This window comes from Impatiens glandulifera, chromosome 6 (assembly GCF_907164915.1).
Source record: "Impatiens glandulifera chromosome 6, dImpGla2.1, whole genome shotgun sequence".
Taxonomy (NCBI): Eukaryota; Viridiplantae; Streptophyta; class Magnoliopsida; order Ericales; family Balsaminaceae; genus Impatiens; species Impatiens glandulifera.
In genome coordinates, this window is record NC_061867.1 from 31,460,289 (window position 1) to 31,477,715 (window position 17,427).

General features: G+C 35.5%; 3 protein-coding genes across 3 annotated transcripts; 2 read left to right on the forward strand and 1 right to left on the reverse strand.

The window, feature by feature from the left end:
- Positions 1 to 7,208: 7,208 nt before the first annotated feature.
- On the reverse strand, positions 7,209 to 9,479 carry LOC124943494 (receptor-like protein kinase FERONIA). The gene has a single exon (XM_047483992.1). It carries the CDS (start codon positions 9,477 to 9,479, stop codon positions 7,209 to 7,211), a length of 2,271 nt encoding a protein of 756 aa, XP_047339948.1.
- A 19-nt stretch (positions 9,480 to 9,498) lies between these two features.
- On the forward strand, positions 9,499 to 11,237 carry LOC124943495 (uncharacterized protein CG45076-like). The gene is made up of 2 exons (XM_047483993.1): positions 9,499 to 9,510; positions 10,074 to 11,237. Exons 1-2 carry the CDS (start codon positions 9,499 to 9,501, stop codon positions 11,235 to 11,237), a joined length of 1,176 nt encoding a protein of 391 aa, XP_047339949.1.
- A 3,633-nt stretch (positions 11,238 to 14,870) lies between these two features.
- LOC124943497 lies at positions 14,871 to 16,380 on the forward strand. Its single transcript, XM_047483994.1, has 5 exons — positions 14,871 to 14,898; positions 14,946 to 15,179; positions 15,294 to 15,385; positions 15,685 to 16,113; positions 16,211 to 16,380. The coding sequence occupies exons 1-5, from the start codon at positions 14,871 to 14,873 to the stop codon at positions 16,331 to 16,333; spliced, it is 906 nt and encodes a 301-aa protein (XP_047339950.1). The 3' UTR covers positions 16,334 to 16,380.
- Positions 16,381 to 17,427: the final 1,047 nt, after the last annotated feature.

Sequence of the window (17,427 nt, forward strand, 5' to 3'; positions counted from 1 at the left end):
GAGGACGACTACTCAAGATGAGCTTTGATAGTCTGATTCCAAAATATGGCTGACGGATATGGATTCCTCACCTTGAGGATTAGCTCTCAAGGTCAAGGGTTAAAATATGTGCTCAAGATGTAACTGTACATTCGTTAATGATGATATACCCTTAAAACCCCTCATGGATGCAATATAGTAAAATGACTTTTATATATATTCTTTAAAATGTTTGTTGGGTCATTACACTCACTATACTTGTGTGGTGTGGGAACCCAGACACGGTTTTTAATGACAAGTGAATGGAGACTTGGAGTGGAGAGCATGGTGCAGGAGATGCGTGCAGAAGGAGGGACCGAGACCGTACGACCGTAGTTTTGTAAGAACATGTAGTGAACGACAGACTTTTATAGCAAAGTTAGATGTAGGGAGTCTAACTCCTTCAGACTAGTCTGAAGTGACCCGTAGTTAGACGTGCCGTCTAACTCCACTAGACTTGGCGGTCTAATAGATCCTACTATTAGACGTGGGCGTCTAACTTCATTAGACTTGGCAGTCTAACGAAGCACGTCTAATGCCTCGCTTCAGCAGTTACTTAAAGTTAGCATCCGTCTACCCACGATCAACTAGATGTACACTACTCCTACTCCACTCATCCGTGCAGATCAGTACGATAGTCAGTTGCATCCAATGAATGAATTTCACGTAAGTAAATATTCTTTCCACTACTTGTTCCTTGTAGGACAATTTTAGAAGAATATTTGGCGCACTATTAGATTGGTACGGCCACGATCTTTGTGCATAGAGTTTGTTGTACTCGTGTACTATGGAGGCTTTCAATTGGGTTTTTGCCACGTTTCATTTATAAGATTCGACCGTTGGTACCTACTCTCTATTTAAAGATCTTCAAGGACAACAGATGAATGGACAGACTTACACGCTATCTTACAAATTGCTTACTTGCTTACTATGTTTTCTACATCAACAGAGAGATGTTATCAAAGTATTGTCTAGATGAGTGATATCCTTCAATATACTGTAAGTTGAACAGAGTATGTTCTGTTCAATAGGTAGGTAGCATTGAAACTGTATTTGATTCAAAGAAAAGTATAGTGAATCCTTCTAGTGGTTGGAAGAAGGGGTGACGTAGGAGAGTTTTACTATGAACATCCATAAACAACCCTCTGTGTCTTTTACATTCTGCCTTTCATTCTTTCATTCGTTCTTAGCTTCAAACCCAAGAAAATGTTTATGCACATGAATCGTTTTAAGAGTTTGCAAAGGTTTATGAAGAATAGAAAGCGAAATAAATTCCTAACAGGATTTCTATCAGACCGTTTTGCACGAAGTTGTCATCAATACTTAGACCCCTGTCTCTATTGGTGCCATCGATCCTTTTATAATCTTTCTCGGCCACTATGAGAAGGATGTCCCTAAGGAGCGCTTGATAGATAGTGGTGAGATCCATTATATCCTTTCGTTCATCGACCTCATCGAGCATCACGACTTCCCACACTCCTTGTGTGCTTGTAAGTTTACCCGTATTATCAACACCCACACCAAGTAGTTCATTATGAGTTTAAAAACTCGTTACAATATAAACTCTAATAGGATATGAGTCAAAATCTAATTATCTCTGTTAGATTATGGTGACCCAAATGTGTTTTGATCGGAGTCTGAACCTAGGCTCGCAATATAATAATATAAAATAAAATAAAATCATTACAGTTTGATATTGGGCCGACTAGTCCAAGTTATGTCACCTATAAATATATGGTTTTAGTTAGAGTTTTATTCACAACATAGACATACATAATATTTGTCATTATTCTTTTTTTCTCTCTCTCTAAGTTGTAATTTTCTACTTTAACCATAGTTAACTTTTTCCTCTACCCGTTGTTTTTCCCTCTTAAATTTTCACGTAAATCTTATGTTATTTATTATGTTTTCTTGATTGGTACTTCATCTCTTCTTTATCTTGATTAGTCTCAGATTCATATACTGTTTTTCAATAATTGATATCATAGTTTTTAGTTTTTTATTATTATAAGACTATATATATTTTCGGAGATGTCAAGTATGAAGTATGATATTCTGTTATGGGATTACAACACTAGATTTTCTTTATGGCATATAAAGATGCGAGGTTTATTCACTAAGATGGATTTGGACAAAACTCTATTAGGGTTGAATAAGAAGCCCAGTTCGTGGATAGTAGAAGATAAAAAGAGGAAGAATCGCAAGACATATCTCATATACATCTACATCTATCAAACAATATTTTACAAGATGTTCTGAAGGAGACGATTGTTGTTGGGTTATGGCTAAAGTTAAAAAAACTATGTTTGACGAAAAATCTTACTAGTAAGTTGCATCTGAAGCAGAATTTATATTTTCATCGTATGTCTAAAAGTACGACTCTACAAGGGAATTTATCAATATTTAAAGAAATTGTTGCCGATCTGGAGGCATGGAAATCCGACTAGTAAAAAAAGAGTGTATGACAACCATATTCCACCGATTGGTTGAAACACCAATCGGTACGATTAGCATAATACTGATTGGTTTTAAAACTAATCGTTATTATTATCATAATACTGATTGGTGTTTCTACCAATCGGTGAAAACCCCTATATAATATCGATTGGTTTGAAAACCAATCAGTATAGCCCCTAAAAAACACCACGAAAAAAGGGCGGCAACATTTACGCGTTTATCAAGTAATAGTACAAATTGGTTTTCAAACCAATCGGTAATAGCCCCTATATAATACCGATTGGTTTATCTACCAATCGGTAAAGTTTAAGTCATAGTACCAATTGGTTTATCTATAAATTGGTAATGCTTATATAATTAACAAAATCAACTCGAGAGCTTCCCATGCGCGCAACCGTCTCTCTTTTTCTTCCCTAATCGTCGTCTGTTCTTTTCCCTGAATTGCGTCGATCGCCGTTTTTCTTAGGCTGAAATTATTCAAGAATCGTGCCCGCAGTCGTCCGAATCTGTTCCATGGAATCGATGTTGTCCAAATAGCTGGCGTCTGAATCTCTTCCCCCAAATCGCCGTCTCTTTTCTCTTCCCCGAATCCATGTAAGTTTTGTTTTTATTTCCTAATTCCGATCTTGAGTATATATATGATGATAGATTGATATGATTTTTTATAGTTGTTGTTTTCCATATGTAAAGTTATTTTCATAGTTGTTTAGGGTTTAGGATTCTTTTGATAGATGTTTAGGCTTCTTTTGATTCTTTATGCTATGAATTAATAGATTATTTTCTCATTTTGTGAAATTATTGCATTATAGTGATACCAACTCAAACTATGTCAATGAAAAATTGTGTGCCTTAGGTTGATTGGTCTATCCCGGTTGAAGTGCTAGCTTGAGTTAGCTTGAGTTGCTGATGTATGAAATGTTTTAGTCCACTATTCTGGATGAATTTTGTGATCCAATGAGTTTTTTATTCCTTTTTTGTCGCTTTTACATTTTAATAGTTTGTTTGATGCTTTATTTTGGAGGAACTTATTGTCATAATAGTGAATATATTGTTTCTTTTTTATTTTGGAAGTGTATAATTGGAATGAGATCATAATGGAAGGTCTCATTCAATCAAATGAGGGATTGCTAGTTTTTTTGTTTGTCCTTACTTAGTTCACATAAAACTATTTTTATCGATAATCTCTATTTTTAATTTGCCCTATAATTTTTATGTGTTTTAGTCATTGATTTGAGATATATATTTTGAATCCTTAATTGAAGTGGGAGGAGCGCTAGATCGAGGAGCTATTGAAGACGTCTTCTTCCTCGCACTACTCGAGTTCTTCTTTTTTATTTGGGACTGGAGTTTTTCCTCGAATCTAGGTATTTAAACTGAAATTCTTATGTCATAGTTGAAAGTGCTAACAAAAGATTATGTGCTTTGATATTTAGATTCAAATATATACAACTAATCTTAGATTGTATTTAGGGTTTAATGATTTTAGATTGATTGATATTCGATAGTATACAAACACATATATATTTGATTTAGGTTATGATATTGATTTAGATTATGATATGAATTTAGCTTTTGATATTGATTTAGGTTTATATATGACTTTTTGATATGAGTTTAGGTTTTGATATGAATTATAGATTGTCATTATAGATCTTTTTCTTTTTCAATAGATATAATGGATATCCCTAATAAAAAATTGATGATGTATACGGAAAAAGTTCGACATCTTCCAGAATAAATTTAAGGAGTTGATTCTTTTCTTATTTTTGCTGTGAGTTCTGGTCAAATTACCAACATTGCATGTCCATTTGTGAAATGTGGTAATAGAGAATATTTTGACAAACAAGGCTTAAGAAAACATTTGATTTTGTATGGAATAAGGAAAAACTATACATTTAGGAATTTTCATGGGGAAAACGACGATGCTATGATAGTATATCTGTACAGATTGATAATAGTCCTCATGTACAAACTGAAGAAAATAATTTGAGACAACTTCATACTAATGTTATAGTGGATGTGAACTCGGAGTGCAATGATTTGGATGGGAATGATTGTATGAGAAATATCATAAGTGATGTCTATCAACATGGTGTTGATGCATCAAATGCGAGTCTTACAGGTAATATTGATTCGAATGAGAACAGAGGCAAATAAGGATGCTAAAAAAATTTATAGGATCTTAACTGAATCTAATGAAGCGTTATATGAAGGCTCTAGAATTTCAAAGGCATCAACATTATTAAAATTATTCCACCTCAAGAATATTGGGCAAAAGACAAATTCTTCATTTAACATGTTGTTAAAGGAAGAAATATTACCGATGAATTCTAATATTTCTGATTCATATTATCATGGTAAGAAGTTTCTTATAGTGTTTAATCTTTCTTATGAAAAGATATATGCTTGTAAAAATAGTTATATGTTGTATCGAAAAGATGACAAAAATTTTGAATTCTTGTAAAGTGTGGGAGTTTCTCGGTGGAAATGTGAAGAATCGAGTAAAGAATCTAAGAAGAAAGTAAATGGAAAAACTATCTCTAATAAGGTGGTACATTACTTCCCACTAATACCGAGATTGCAAATATTATATATGTGTTTTAAAACTACTCCTTTAATGACATGGCACAAAGATATAAGGGTTGATGATGAACTTTGCGACATCTCGCTGATTCTTTGGCAAGGAAATCATTTAATGAAGTTTATCCTAATTTTGAAATTGAGCCTTGTAATGTAAGTCTTGGTCTAGTAAATGATGTATTTCAACCGTTTGTAATTAGTCTTTATAGTCTTTTATGCAATAAGGGCTTATTTAATTATTAATGGTTTGGATTTGTATGTATATGTAATTTAGGGTTTCTATGTTATCTACTCCTTTATAAGGGTTGTTTATAAAGATTAATATACAACCCTTAAAATCTTAAAACGTTTCCTCGTTAATCAAATATTATTGTCATTCCAAGTTTTTCCAACGTTTTCTTTCTTCATAACTGTTCATAGAAGATCCAATAATTAGAACCAAAATTTGGTATTATAGCCTATCTGAAGAACATGTCGTCGACAAGATCAACTAGAGATGTGGCGACAATGAAGATCGGAAGTGAAGGGAATGTGATGCTCTCCTATCCGTTACTCACAAAGAGTAACTACTTGGTGTGGGTGTTGATGATACGGGTAAACTTACAAGCACACAAGGAGTGTGGGAAGTCGTGATGCTCGATGAGGTCGATCTTATCGAGTAATAGTAGTTTAGTCTTAATACTCTTATAACTATAAATATATAAGTTATAACTTAGAGTTATTTGGACATCATCCTATTAATATCTATAAAATTGACGACTCCCCGATAATGTAGGGATTTTGTGGTCGCACCTCATTATAAATATTTTGTGTTCAATAATATTTTTATTCTATCATTATGGTTTTAGTTTATTGCTATTTGTGTTATTCCTCAACATTGTTTTTTCTATGTTAATCTTGTATTTATTAGACGTATGAAATACATCGAGAATCTTTCTCTTTGTTCGAGAATAGAGTGGCTCGAAAAACCCTTATAATATAATACTTACATTTTCACTCATGAGATGTTCTCCCCACAAACTGTCTTCTAATTGGTTTGTTTTTTATTGGACAAGGTCAAGGGTGTGTTCTACCCAGTTTTACTTGTGAGAAATGTTAAAAATACATAAAAGACTCCTTATAATCTATTATTGATATTAACAACATTCAACGAATGCATTAACTTGTCTAAGAAAATAAGAACAACCACATTGGCTACTGTATTGTACATTTACTATAACACTTACCATTGTATTTATCTGTCAATGTATTGTTCACAAACGAATCAATCAAATACATTCAATCCTTCTATAGGCTAAGTATGCTAAACCTATTTGTACATACTGTTTTCATCAATTTAATCTAACCCTCTAGATATAGTGTATCACTATAAATCAATATCATTGGGCTAGCAACACTCTAGATAGAGACCTAGCTCTGTCGGAGTGAAAATGAGTTTTCTTCTTCAAGCGACAAACTAGTGTTGCTTAGTGACTCTGGCAAGAGATTGTAAGTCAGTGAGTGCCTGATCAGTGGGTCTATTTTTCTCCTCCCAAGCTTGCAAGAACCTTTCCATACGAAACGGACCCCTTAGAGAAAAAGAAGGTACTAAGAATTAGTGACATTTTAGAGCCAACATTCAAACAATGAAAAATAAATCTGATATTGAGACATGAAGAAACAACATGACAAAATGAGTATTAAGAGTGAACTATAATCAAATATATATAAAGTGTAATATAACCGTTCAAATCTTAATACTAAATACTGTTTTGGATGATGGGATACATTTAAATATATATTAATTATTTTATTAATTAAATTTTTTTTTTTTTTTACTATTTTAGGGGCCCAAAATTTAAATTTGTATAAGGCCTAAAATCTCATGGCTTACAAACATATATATATATATATAAATAAACATATATGAGAACAAGTCCAAGGGATTGAACTTGAACCCAATGGGAGAAGTAGTCTATTTCTCCATATGAACCAAAGTCACAAGTAACATGGGTAGAATCTTCCTTACCTTAAGAAACCGCGTGCAGCTGCCAATAAAGACTCCAGGCCAATTGTGACTTGAACCATTGTAGGTCGTTTTTTAATGTCATTATCCAAACATTTGTTTGCAAGTGAAATGTATAGCTTAAGAGAACGAGTAGGGATTTGTCCCCTCAAACTAGAATCACAATTAACTGGTCAACCATTCCTTCCTTGAAACAACGTTTAACCCACAAAACAAGGCTGCGTTGTTCCCCTTCCATTCTAGTGTCAACGACTGGCCTCCCACACAATGCTTCCCACAACACAACACCGAACGCATACACATCGGATTTCTTGGTTAGCCTGCGTGTTGAAAAATACTCAGGATCTAGGTAACCAATAGTTCCCTTCACATCAGTGCTGAAATGGGTGCTAGTATGGCTGGTAGTTCCCACTTTGCATATGCCAAAATCAGCAACTTTGGCCACCCAGTGCAGATCTAGCAAAATGTTTTCGCTCTTGACATCTCGATGAATGACATCTTGCTCACTATTGGTGTGCAAGTAATCTAACCCGCGAGCAGCACCCAAACAGATATCGAGCCTTTCCGCCCAAGTTAGAGGAGTTACATCTCCATTGTTACCACCATTACGTTTATTCTTGTGGAGATGGTCCGCAAAAGTGCCATGTTCCATGTAATCGTAAACAATTATCATTTCAACGCCAAAATTGCAGTATCCTACCAAAGAAACGAGGTTTTTGTGTCTAAGCTTGGAAAGTGTCTTAATTTCTGAGATGAATTCTTTCTCTCCTTGCACAGATTCAGAACCTAACCTCTTAATTGCTACTGTTTTCTCTATACCATTATTAACACCTTTGTAGACCTTACCAAAACCCCCTCGTCCAATCTCTAATTTTTTGTCAAAGTTGTTGGTTGCGAACGAGATCTCAGCAAATGAAAATCTACGACACAACGCCTCGTCAATTAGAGATGGCGAAATGTTTACACTCCAACTCCTTTCTTTCAATTCACAAAATTGGTGAACAATGACATTTATAAGAATGACAAAAACTATAATAAGAGTTGCAATGTCATTTATACTTGTCCGCATTCTAAGTCTGTGCTTTGTTGAAGCATGAGGATGAGAGATCACCGGATTCCTTCCAGCAAGATTGTCATCCGGGTTTCTTAGTTTAAAAATCTCAATCCCCTTAATAACTGCATCAACAAATTCAGTTGATTGGTCGTAATTGTTTGGGTACAAAGCTACCAGTAGATCTGTCTTACCCATCATTCTGTCTCCTCTTACTGTTACCAAATAATCCTTATAGATTGCAACCCCAATCCCAACACCCCATCGGATCAAGTCTCCTTTATGCTCAACCATTTGATTGTTTATGAGAATACTGAACTCTTTTTGCCCACTCTTCACCTCATAATCAAGCTCACAAAAATGCAATCTGATTAGATACCTGAATCCCAAATCTACAGGCAATTTCCATGTAAAACTAACTTCTTCTCCAACTTGCAAATTTCGGTTCATTGACCAAGAGGACTGGTAAACTCTGTGTGGTGCACCATCTTTTGATGTTTTTGTATACTTGATCCTATTTGCAGAAGTGACAGGAAAAACACTTGATCCTATAATATGGTTTAAATCGTCAGTCCACTCCCTAAACATATTTGTGTCATGAACAGACGATAGCTTCATGTCACCAACATTTAACCGATACGCCAACTCCATTGCAATGTCTTTGCCAATGTGAAATCCACAAGTCTGCCCTACAACATATGCCCCTGCATCTCCCTCCATGGTGTAGTAAAGTCCAAGCGGCATGGGAACAACTTCAATTCCATTTACAAATGCAAATGTCTCATCCGAAGGGATTGTTCTTGAGGGAGAGAAAGTAATTGATAAGGGTCCATCATCATCGTCAGGGACATAAAGGGTGAATTCTTTTACAATGGATTTCAGACCGAGAGAATCGATGGCTAGGAACGCATTAAAGTTGTTGAGGAGTGTATACGGTCCTGATTTTACAGTGAAGAAGGCGGTTGACCTTTGGAAACCAGAGTATGAAACTGGATTGAAATGAAGGCGGATGAACTTGAAGCCGGAGCCGATATGGAAAGTGTAAGTGAACGTTGACCGAGAAGCTCGAGCTGTCATATAGGGAGTAGGATCGAGAGAATATGATCGGTCAACGGATAAAGGGATCACTGGTTTACTTCCAGGTCCATGAAAAGAAAGGATGGAAGCAGAATCTGTTTCTCCAACCCACTGTCTGCCGTCAACTGCTGTGGAGTTGTGGAGGAAACCGCAGTTCACGGCGATAGCATGTTGAGGATCGTACTGAACAGGTGACGAGCTGTGGACAGTTATCGATTGGAGAAGAAAAAGAAGGAATGGAAAGAAGGTGGAGATGATGTTATTCGGGAAAGGTGATGGAGGTAACCTCATGCTAGTTTGCGGATTTCCGATGTCGAGCGAGGTAGGTTCGGTAGTTACGGTTGATCAGATGGGAGAATATATTTATTTATAAAAGAAAAAGTAGACTTTTTATATTTCCCCTCTTCAATGACATCTTTATCATATATCTTCTGCTACCAAACATTCCAATAATTCTCCTCTCGCATAGAAAGAGCATTTTCATTTATTTTAGTTAGCTCACTTAGACAAGTTATCTAAAAGTTTATAATTATTTAATTAACAAATTTAGATTGACAAAGCAACAAAATTTTGTAATAATAATAAAAAAAATATATGGAAATTCTAAAAGTAAATAGGGTTTTTCTAGATATTTATAAGTATTTAAGTAGTTGTTCTAAACTAAATATATTATAAAAATATTATATATTAAAAATATTTGTTAGATAAAATTAGATCGGTTCACAAAACTTAACACATAAACCTTCCATTCAGGAACAAGGAACCGGACCGGTCAAACAAATAAACCGGCTAAGAAGACTAACCGGTCAAGTTATTAAACCGACCAGGACATTCGGAACATGACCGCACAAAGAAATTGATCGGCTTGAGGCGGTGTTTAGACAGCGAGAAAAACCGCACTCTCCAGTTCCTGAGACCAGTAACGGTCAGAACCGAAGTGAAACGCCTCCTCTGGCGGATCCGGTGATAAATGAAACCGAAGAAAGGACGGGGACTCCTCTCGACGAGCAACTTGAAACTGAACAACCTAGGACCTCCGAACCGGGCATCACAGAAGAAAGGGTCAAGATCCTTATCCAAGAGTTTGCAGACTCAACGGTTCACCCATTGGAGACGAAAGTCAAGAAAGCCTTGCGCCGAACACTCATGCTCGCCGAAAACACAAGGGACAATCTAGTAAAGGCAGAGGACCGGATCACAAAAGTCGAAGTCGACTACCGGGATGACACCATTTTGCGCAACGAACATCTTCAACAAACCAAGGCCTTGGAAGATAAGACCTCAGGGATAAAGGAAGACTTGGATCGACTTGAACGGGAAACCGAACAAGGATTCACAGAGGTAGAAGAGGACCTAGGATGGAGGGTCACCGATCTAGAAAACAAGAATGCAAGCCTGGAAGACCGCAACGACAAGCTTGAAGCCGATCTTAAGGCGCTAACCGAACAGGTCAATGAGCTGATAAAAGCCAAGGTCAATGCTGACATAGCAGTTGAGGAGGCAAACGCCCGAGCGGCTAAGGAAGTCCAGGATGCGCTGGACGAAGAAGCAAGAATAGCAAAGGAGCCACCGCGACTTTCTGAGGAAGAAATAACCGCGCGCGAACAACACCTAGCGGCTAATAACCCGGCACTTGCAAGGTCCATAGCCGCTCAAGCTGTGGAAGATGCAGGGCGGTTAAATAATGAAAGACAAAGACTTGAGGAATTTACGACCACTCACAAGAAGAAAAAGGCAGCTTCCTCCTCTTCGGTTCCAGCAAAACGAAAACGGAAAACATCAAAGAAGGCTCAGGTAGTCGGACTGCTGGAAAGAATTACCGAAACGGTTATTGACACCGAACCGAATCCAGACCCACCGCAATCCGAGGATGAAGAAGAAGAGCATCTGGCAAGGCGCTCTACAAGACAGCGAATTCTACAAGAGGTTCCAATCAGCACGGTTGGTCAACCGCAAGCTGAAGGTTCATCCTCAAGACCGGATCAACCGAAAAAGAAAATACCGACCAAGGATATGATGGACGGCTTCAGATTCTCCGACTCAGAATAGGGGCTCCTTTTTCCTTAACTATGTTTATTTTAGTGTTTATATAATATTTTACCTTTTTCGGTTATTCTTATATATATAAAGCTACTTTTGAAACCGGCCTATACTTGCATTCTTACATGGTTTTGATAATTTTAAATAAAATAATCAAAAAGGGAGAAATTGATAAGATAAAAGATAAGACTTTTCCAAAAAATTTCTCAAAATTTTTCGAAAAATTCTCCCAAGTCAGTTTCAAATCCGGTGAAATAAAGAACCGGCCTACGTTTGCAAACTTACATGGTTTTGATAATTTTAAATAAAATAATCAAAAAGGGAGAAATTGTTAGATAAAATTAGATCGGTTCACAAAACTTAACACATAAACCTTCCATGCAGGAACAAGGAACCGGACCGGTCAAACAAATAAACCGGCTAAGAAGACTAACCGGTCAAGTTATTAAACCGACCAGGACATTCGGAACATGACCGCACAAAGAAAGGATCAGCCAAAGCTAAAAACCGGAAACACCAGACAGCCGATTAGCCACAAGGCAAAGGAATAACCGGAAGCTGTCCGGTTAAACCAATCACACCGGAAGCCATTCGATTAAGTCAAATGACCGACCAGTATAAGAAGACAATTCGGGTATCTGTTGAAGATGATACCAAAGGAACAGACTGAACACTTCCATATCCATACAAGTCTGAGGAAAGTCTGCAGGCTGCAGAAAACCGTCCTATAGGATCTTTCCACTTCGGGATAAGTCAGAAAGGAAATCTTCCAAGTACAGACAACTGTCTAACCAACAGTTACCACATTGAGTAAAAGACAAAGCTAGCAGGTTTGTCTTACACACCGGAAGAACAGACTGCCAAGTCTGTGAAATTGACCGGCAGGTCTGAACAATTGACCGCCAGGTCTGAATCACTGAATCTCTGCTCAGCCAATCAGATTCAAGGAAGTGAAATATGACCGTTGGTATATTTCACCTATAAAAGGAGCAGTTGAAGAAGAGTAAATGCGGGACACAACACGAGACAAGTGAGATAAAGTGAGACACAAGTGAGCATTTAATTTACAAGTGATAAGATTGTGTTCTATCTCTAAGAGAAAGCCTAAGTGCTAAAGTTGAAGTGTGTATTTTACAATTTCGGTGTAATTGTAAGGGTATTATCGAGCAGGAAATAAGTCTCGATCGGATTATACTTGTATTCCTTAGTGAATATCCTTCTCGCGGTTTTGAGAGGAAGGGGTGACGTAGGAGTTTTATCTCCGAACATCCATAAAATCTGTCTTGTTATTTACTTTCTGTCGGTTCCATTTTCCAACCGACCTGTACTAACTTATTTACACCGCTTTAACCTACTTAACTCTATCCAAACCAGATCACCAGGTTACAAAAAACCGACCCATCAATTTTCAAACCTTCATCATCCGAAACCGGTTCTGCCTATCATACAAGTGTGCTGCTTCAACCTGAAACAAACCTCTTCCGCGCTTGAACCTAGTTCAAGGGTTTGTGACAGTTTGTGTAGTATTGAAACCCCGGTGTTAATCTCTAACTGGATTAATAACCACCATTTGAGTGAGACGCACTAACCGGCCCAACCCCGGTCCTCCAGCCGCGACCTAGAACCTAACAATATTAATCTTATTTAAAAAATTAAAATAAAACTATTGTTTAAAAGTATTTATTTAAATTTCTAATTAATTTTAATAATTATAAATAAATTATATATATATATATATTAAAATTATTATGTTATTAAAAATATTATAAAATAAAACATAATAACTAATAAACTAAAGAGTCTAATAAATGGTTTGACAGTTCGTCTCAACCCTACAATATTTTGAAATAATTACACAATAATTCTATTGACGTTTCAAATCTGCCTAATTGAAAAGAAATAATATTTCAATAAATAAATTTTTAAATTTTTAAATGAGGAGTCATAGAAAGAAAAATTGGAAAGGTCATAGAAAAAATGGGGGATAGAGATGAAAAAATATTTTATTATTTTTCATGCAATCAGAGATTATGTCACATTATTTTATTTCTCAAATTTTCTTTCACTATCCTTTCTCCTTTTAAATATTTATATACCGAACGCAAAATGTTCAAAAATAAGGGTGAATAAATCAAAGTGCAGAAGAGAAATAATATTTGGCTAGAATTACAAATTGAGACATCTTATTGAGTGTCAATTGTAATATCGGACCTCCTATTTAAAACCTTACAAATTTGGGGGCTTTCCATTACCAATTTTTACAAAATAAGGCCTCTCGCTAACGGAAATGGATGTCTATTAAAAATAAATTAGGTGACATTTATATTTATACAAAAATAAAGACAAGTGGCCTACACGTGGCAATTTAATTTTACTTAATAATTGTTATTATCAAAAAAAATTATTCATTCAAATAAAAAAAAAAATCTCAATCTTCTCTCACAATACACACGTCCATTCCTCCAGGTAAACTATCATCTCCATTTCTCCATTCCTCCAGGTAAATCCTAAACTCCATTTCTCCATTCTTTCTAAGTCCATCATTCTTCCTTCCATTCTTTTCAGTAAGTCGCCCGCTTCATTTCTTTCAGTAAGTCGTCCGTCGCCCGCAACCTGCCTCCGCCATCGACCATTCCTCCAGGTAAACATTCATCTCTTTTATGATTCATGTTTGATTTTTCACATGATTTAATGTTTATCTGATTAGGTCTTAATGAAAAATGAGGATAATATCTGATTGAGGAAAACAAAATCCTTCCCAAAATCCCATACGGTAAGTTGTTTTGTTCCTCGAATCTCATTGTTTAAGCGATTTGATATTTTCCCCCAAATAGTATTTATGATATGATTTATACAAACTTCACCAAATTGGTCTAAATCATTAAATGAATTTGGGCATTGTTCATTATTTTTCTAGTTGCATGCTATCATACCAATGTTGTGTGAAAATTATACAAATTTAAAGAGGAAGTAAATATGAAATTGTTTTATCACCTTCATTTTAATCAAAAATTTGCAGGGTATAGTTTATATAGATCTGATATATATATATTTTCAACCATTTTAGGACACTCATAAATAAATAAATAAAAAGCATCTTCCAGATTGCCCTGCCAAAATAATTCAAACAATAATTTAGAGATTGAATAAAGTATTACTTGTATGGTCATAAATTCGAAAAAATATGTGATTTCAAATGTGATGATCATTCTTGTTTTTTAATTTTGAAATTCTTCTTTTTCAGATATGTGAGATTAATACATTATGGACAAGAAAATGTGATGTCCATTACAGATATTGATGAATTCTGTTTTTGGGATTTTGTAGAGTTTACTGAATCATTGGGATATAACGATCGATCTCTCTTTAAGTTTTTGTATGATGGGAGTGATGGTGCTTTAAGCCCCTTCAACAGTGATCAGCATGTGTTGGAGGTTATACAACTATTCAAGAGTTGTCTAGAGGTTACGATTCATCTTGACCATGTTAATGGGTCTACTTTGAACTCAATACCCTTACAAGTTTTGACTGGTTTTGAAGATGGAGAAGAGACGGGTTTTGAAGTTGAAGAAGAGACTGGTTTTGATGAAACGAGGAAAGAAGATAAAATGTCTCAAGATTTCGAAGAGAATTTTGAAGCTAATGTCGAATAAGGGGTTATTGATAAAGAGTTTGTAGATGAATAGATTCATGTAAAGACACATTTTGTTGATGAAGAAGAAGGTGTTGATGAGAATCAACATAATAATAAGGATGAACAGGTTCGACCTCAAGAAGAGATTCGTGTAGAGGAACATTTTATTGCTGAAGAAGAGGGTGTTGATGAGAATCAACATAATGAAGAGGATCGATCTGAAGAAGAAGAGATTCGTGAAAATGGTGAACATGGAAATGATAGTGAAACGGCTAAAGTTGATGAGTTATCCGAATATATTGATGAGAGCGATCCTGGTAGTTACATATAGGATGATGATAATAGTGACTATGAAGATTTTGATGAAGATGTGATATCTCATCAAACAAATCGACGACCTAGTGTAAGTATACCGTACAATGTATTGTCAGTTAATGATTCTGGAAGATTTATGGTTGGAATGCATTTTGAAAGAAAAAAATCCATTAAAGTTGCAATTACAGACTATGCTTGCGATTATCGCGTGAGTCTACAATGGTTGAAACAAGACTTTAATCGAATGAGGATCAAGTGTGCGACAAATGGTTGTTTGTAGAATTTTTTTTCTAGTAAAGACCAAACACTGAAGAGTTGGATCGTAAAAACACACCATCCAGAGCATAGATGTTACTCAGAAAATTGTAATCGGTTGGTTACTGCTCGATATGTTGCCTTGAAATTTAGGGACCAAATTTTATCGCAATTAGATATCTCTATGAGGACAATGAAACAATTATGTAAGGAGCAATTTAATTGTGATGTCACTTTGTCCCTTATGAGAAGAGCCAAAGGTTTGTATTGGAAGAAATTCAAGGTAACAATGATAAAGAGTTTGCTGATTTGTGGAGGTATACTGCTGAGTTGAAAAAGAATAATGACACAAGTACATTTATCCTCCAAACCACCAAAGACGAATCAACTGGAGTGAATAAATTCAAACGATTCTACTCGTGTTTTGAGGCTTTAAAACGTGGATGGTTGGCCGGATGTAGACCCATTATCAGTTTTGATAGGTGTTTCTTGAAAAGTAAGAGCAAGGGAGAATTACTAACGACAATTGGTAGAGATGCCAATGAGCACATGTTCCCAATTGCATGGGCTGTTGTTGAAGGAGAAAACTTATCAAGTTGGGAGTCGTTTCTTAAACTCCTAATTGAGGATCTTCAATTAGGAGAAGGGTCCAACTTGACAATTATGTCTGACATGCAAAAGGTATTGTATTATTTATGTTTGTATCCTTCTTAAATCATTGTATTATATTATTTTAGTAAGAGCAGAGGAGAATTACCAACGGCAATTTTTTTTGTAGGGACTGATTAAAGCTGTTGAAAATTTGTTACATAATGCTGAACATAGATTTTGTTGTCGAAATTGGTACAGAAACAGGGCCAGAGCTGGATACATGGGAGGGGACTTGAAGATTTTGTTCTGAAATTGTGCTCGATCTACATATCCAGAACTTTTGATGCCAACCTAAGAATTCTTGAAGAGGTTAAGGAGGGTGCTGGTAAGTCTCTAATTCGTATAAATGAAAGAAAATGGTCAAAGGCATATTTAAATGAAGACCCCGAATGCGACATGATAGATAACAATATATGTGAATGTTTTAATTCATGGATAATTGCTAATAGATGCAAGTCTATCATTAGCATGTTGGAGCATATAAGGTTAATGGTAATGAGGAGAATCGTGAGGTTGAGAAAAGAGCTAACCAATGTATGGTTTAAAGATATATCACCTGTGGCAAGAAAGAGACTAAAAGTCTCAAAAGCGAGGTACCATAGGTGTAGTTTAGATTTTAACGGTGATTTCGGTTACGAAGTAACCGAGGGAAAGCATAAACACACTATGGACATAAGACAAATGCGATGCACTTGCCGACTTTGGCAAATAACAGGCATTCCTTGTGCGCATGGAGTATGTGAAATTTACCATTCAGGTGGTAGCCTTGAAGATTATGTAACCATTTGGTTTATATTTTAGCAGCTTATGCATGGTCTTGTTGATTAACCATTAAGATGTATTAGAGCAGCTTATGTTAGTATTCTCCTTCCCAAAAATTAAAGGAAAAAGAATTTGTATACCATGGTCTATTTTATATGTATAATGGTCTACTTTATATGCATTAGAGCAACTTATGTTAGTATTTTCCTTCCCAAAAATTAAAGAAAAAAGAATGTGTATACCATGGTCTACTTTATATGTATAAGGGTATGCTTTATATGTATAATATTCTCTCTCAATTTACAACTTATATATTAATGATATTAATGTCAATTTACAGCTTATATATTAATGATATTAATGTGGTATTTTTCCAGGTGATATTATATCATGGTATTATATTATGTTAGTATTCTCATGGTGTCTGAAGAATTTTTTGTTTTATGTTTTGGCCAACAAAAGTGTGGCTTGATGGTCAACTTATTTTGTCACTTGTTCAAGATTTTCATTTCAAAACACAAGCTGGGTTGTTAAAAGCGTCAAAGGTCTTCATCCAATTTAAATATTTCTGCAAATGGAACA